This window comes from Odontomachus brunneus, unplaced genomic scaffold, assembly GCF_010583005.1.
Source record: "Odontomachus brunneus isolate Ranch 3 - 2012 unplaced genomic scaffold, Obru_v1 Obru_scaffold_307, whole genome shotgun sequence".
Lineage (NCBI taxonomy): Eukaryota > Metazoa > Arthropoda > Insecta > Hymenoptera > Formicidae > Odontomachus > Odontomachus brunneus.
In genome coordinates, this window is record NW_022639757.1 from 177,396 (window position 1) to 181,975 (window position 4,580).

Below are 4,580 nucleotides of genomic sequence, written 5' to 3' on the forward strand. Positions count from 1 at the left end.
ACCCGGCAACTCCCACAGGGCCGATGGGCCCAATTGCCGGTAGGGGTTGGCGGTCCTGACTTCAATCGCCCGGCCGGCTGGGGCCGTTAGATGGAACTTGCTCCACCACCAGTCTTGGGGTGGGTTGGGGGGACCTCCGCTCCGGGACGGGTAGTTTCTCGTCTCGGGGGAGGAGAAGGTCCTACACGAGTAGGCATTGCACGCCGGTCTGGCAACTGAAAGCGTGGGACACCCTCGATCCGTCCCTACTCGGGCCTCAGCCTGGGTAGGGTGGGGAGAGGAACCCACACCCGGGATTGCACGTCGGTAGTTTCCAACAACCCGGGGGGTGGACGGGTGCGCGGGCCGCTCGGACATATTCCGAGACCGGGGTCGCGCACCCTGGGATGGCCATCCCGTCGGAGCTACCCGGAGGATCACTTCGGGCTGGCGGGACGGGAGGTGGAGTAGCAGGGACCGGTACATTGGCCCTCCCCATATTCAGTGGAAAGATGCCGCACCCCGGCAACTCTGCGACTCCTCCTGGTCACGGTCGCCTATAGCGACGTGGCCGGCCGTGAGGGCCCCCCCGTGTGGGCAGCTGCGCACGGGGAGCATTAGGGGTCTGCGTGGTATTTGCCAGGACCCCTACAGCGCTGGTCCGACAACGTCGGACCTGTACACATCATAAACCCCCAGGGGTCGTTATGTCATGTCTATGACGAACCTCTGGGGGAGCGAGGGCCTTGGTTTAAACGCCTGGGCCGCGAGGACGGGGACCTTTATAAAAAACCTCTCCAATCCTAAGCTTGGGAGCCGTGGCGATGGGATGAATGGCCGGCGGGTTAGTCGGTCGCGAGCGGTCCACCCCGGGGCACCTGGCGCACCCCGGGTGTATCTAGCCCGAACCCAGGCGTGGGACTCCGCCTGGGGGGTTTATAGTTCCTCCAGTTCTTATGGCCCGCCCTGTAAGCCTCTGGATGAAAAGGGGCGGGCAACCTAAAGATGGCTACACCCTTTAAAAACATAGACGTCGCAGGAGGAGAGGAGGAGGAGGTGGAGGCGTATGCCTCGCTCTCAGACGGGCAAAATTCGTCCAACGCTGAGCCGACCACCAGCTCAGCCGGAAGGGAGGAGGCGAGCAGTTGCCCCTCCGTAGAATTGGAGACGGGGGCGAATGAACCCCTAGATAGAAGTGCGGGACCATCTTTGGTCTCAACACGCTCCTATAACACTAGGAGGAACAGCATCAGCGCGGGGGGTAGCGACGGCGACGTCAGCTCGCGGTCGCGGTCGGTCTCCCACGATCAGAGGCAAATATTTGTCAAAAAGGATGGGCGGGGGCGACGCGCCGTATACTTCCGCACTGGAGACCACACGGCGGCCGCCCGGGCGCACAGAAAAAGAAAGAGGGAGGAGAGCGACGCGGCGTCGGGCGTGGAGGATGTAAAGAACCCCAACGTACGCCCACAGTCCGCGAGAGCCCTCCAAACATTGGAAGAAGAAGGGAGGATCCTCCGCGGCTTGCGGTCAGTACGGACCGCTGAAGTCTTGTCGATGGCCCTATGGGCCATCGATGAGGTGAAAAAAGTCGCGGAGCGGTCCAAAAATATGAAGGGAGGCTACAAGGGGGCCCTCTGAAACGCAATGGCGACGATGGCCGCATGCAACCTCGCTCTTGTTCAGAGGGCCACTACAACTGATGGCTCCGAACAGAGCGAGGCTGCAAAGAAGGAGCAGGAGGCAACCCTGGGCGAGATGGAGCGCCTGCGAGTTGAGGGCGCTCTACTCCGGCTGGAGGTTGGTCGCCTTAACGGAGAGCTGGAGAGGGCCCGAGCACCTGGCCCCTCCAGCTTGTAACGCGGTTCCTTTTCTTGCCCCGTGCTTTTTCTGCGGTTTATCTTTGGGTAAGCTCGTCGGCGGCCAGGATCGTGATAGGAGAGAGAGATGGCAGTAATGTGCTCGATTGTGTTGAATTATAACGAGAGTTTATTGCCTTGAGTTTATTGCGTACAGGGAGTGGGGATCTACACTGTCCCCGAGGCGCGCGCGATCGGTGTTGCCGGTGCAACCCGGGGTGGTGAGCGGTCGCGGTGGCGGCAGGCCGCGATTTGGGCTCTGGGCCGCGTCGTCTTTCGGGTTGACCTCCGCTATCCCAGACGCGGCCGGAGGTTCCTCCCTTCTGCTATTGGACGGTGGCCTGCTCGGCGATGAAGCCCGGCACGTCGTCGTCTGGAACGGTGTGTCGTGGAGTCACGGTGGAAGCCCGACGCGCTCTCCTCTGAGTTCGATCGACGGCCGAAACCCGGCACGTCGTCGTCTGGAACGGTGTGTCGTGGAGTCACGGTGGAAGCCCGACGCGCTCTCCTCTGAGTTCGATCGACGGCCGAAACCCGGCACGTCGTCGTCTGGAACAGTGTGCCTCGAGAGGCGGAGTTCTCGGTCACGCTCCCGTGCTGGTCTCTCAGGAGACCGGCGGTGAACTCGTCTCGAGGGTTCCGCGAGCCCCCCCTTTTATAGAGGCGGCCGCGGAAATTTAACTGCGAGTGCTGCCTCAATCTCGCGTTCGCGCCGCGTAGTGGCGACCGGAATGACTACTGGGCTCCCGGCATGCTAGTCGTATAACGGGTGTCAAATATCGCAAATAAGTACAGCGGGAGAACGCAACATAAATATATTCTGGTTACCGACAACGGTCGAGAATACAACGGTGGAGTAAACGAAGGAAATAGCAACTAGAACGACTGAACACAATTTGGAACGGTTAGGAACAAGGTAGGAACGCCTCGTTACACTACCTCCTCGCTAGCATGGGGTCCGGCTCGTCGTGCGCGAAAGAGGACTTCTTCCCTGAAGTGGAGGATCCATCTGGCGCTGCCGGCGTGGACCCGGCAGGCCCCCTGGCGCAAGGTGGCTGCCCGGGGTATCGTGACCTGGGTACCGTCCGGCAACGTTACGGTCCGTCGAGGCCCCCGGGGTTCCGGGCTTCCCCCCGTGCTGGGGGGGAGAAGGTTGATGGGGCCCTCGTTCAGCCCGTGGTCTCGTTGTTGGTGAAGGTTCCCGACTGCTCCCTGACGAGTCGCTCCCAAAGTGCTCACACATGAGCGCCTTCTGGTCCCGGGCGTACCGGGGGGCGCCTACCCGTCCTTTCGTTGCTGGTGGCGCTGGTGGTGGTGGCGCCGGTGGTGTTGTAAGTGGGGGGGCCAGCGGTCCCGACCTCTGCGGGGGTGCGCCAGGTGGCGTGTGGTGCCCGGAGGACTGGTGGCGTCTGTAGGACCACCCTACGGTTCGGTGTCTCCTCCCGAAGGATTCTCGGGCCTGAGCGAGCCGAGGTTGACGGCGTGGTCGGCGGTCGGTTGCCGGTTGCCCATCCCACGGGCCGGACGTGGGGCTGGCCCCTGGGGCGCCCGGTGGGTGGCGGGGGTGCGTACCCGACCAATGCCAGTAGCTTCCGCTCGCCGGCGTCGCGGGAGCTCTGGATCGACGTCCCCACCCGTGGCCGGGCGAGCGCGCCTACGGGCGGCGTCAGAGCTTCGGCCGGGGGGGGCTTCCCGTGCTCCGGTTCCGGCCAGCAAGCGCTGCCATGTGGCGTTTGCCTCCTCCGGCGTCATCGGGCGAATGAGCTCCTGGAGAGTTTGCTCGTCGTCTGCCATAACGTGGTTGGAGCGTGTTCGCCAGTCCCTCGCTCCGGGGGGTCGTTGGCCTTATATACCCTCTGTTCTGGATATTTGCCTGCGAGTACGTGCCCGGCGAGCGCCGCTTAGCGGCGTGCGGCAAACTTACTGGTCGGTGCACGGCACGTACAGGGCCGGCTCGCGGGGTCTCCGGGCCCTGGGGTTTGTCGCTGCTTCGTTCGTCGCGGCTGGCGGGTTTCATGTCCCGTACATGAATTCCCCGATACCAGTGCCCCTGTTTATCCCGGAGGTCGGCTATGACCGTGGAGATGATCCGTCGCACCTCCATGGGGCCCGTATATTTGGGTGCAAGCTTTGCGTTGAAGGCCCGTTTCTTATCGGACAACGGGTGGTCGCGTTCCCATATCTGATCCCCCACCTGGGGACGCCAGGATCGATGCCGTAGGTTGTAGTGGTGCTTCTGGTGCTGAAAGGTCCGCGCCAGATTGATGCGGACGAGCTCGTAAGCTTCGTTCAGCTGCCGCTGAATCGTACTCGGTGTACCCATGGGCGCTAGTCGTCCGCGTTCCATGGAGATTGGTCCGGCCAGCTCTCGTCCATGGTTCAGGTAGGCCGGTGTATATCCGGTTGCTTCGTTTCAGGCTGTGTTAAATGCGTACTGGAGAGCGGGGAGGTGTTCATTCCACCGCCGGTGGTTTCGCTGCATGTATTGGGCTATCATCGCCTTCACGGTGCGGTTAGCACGTTCCACAGGGTTACACTGTGTTGTGTAAATAGGTGTCGTTCGGTGGCGGATCCCGCGGCTCTGGGCGACCGTTCGAACGGGTTTGGACACGAATTGCGTCCCGTTATCCGTAATGATGACGTCGGGGCACCCGTGCCGGTAGACAATCTGGGCCAGGATAGCCTGGGCCACGGCATTAGCGGTGGCCTGTCGTAACGACCTGGTTTCAACCACTTGGTGAA

At 62.4% G+C, this 4,580-nt stretch overlaps 1 protein-coding gene across 1 annotated transcript; it reads right to left on the bottom strand.

Moving 5' to 3' along the window:
* Positions 1-1,968: 1,968 nt before the first annotated feature.
* LOC116853337 (proline-rich protein HaeIII subfamily 1-like) lies at positions 1,969-4,161 on the bottom strand. The gene is made up of 3 exons (XM_032834391.1): positions 3,692-4,161; positions 3,107-3,575; positions 1,969-2,211 (listed from the first exon to the last, which is right to left on the bottom strand). Exons 1-3 carry the CDS (start codon positions 4,159-4,161, stop codon positions 1,969-1,971), a joined length of 1,182 nt encoding a protein of 393 aa, XP_032690282.1.
* Positions 4,162-4,580: the final 419 nt, after the last annotated feature.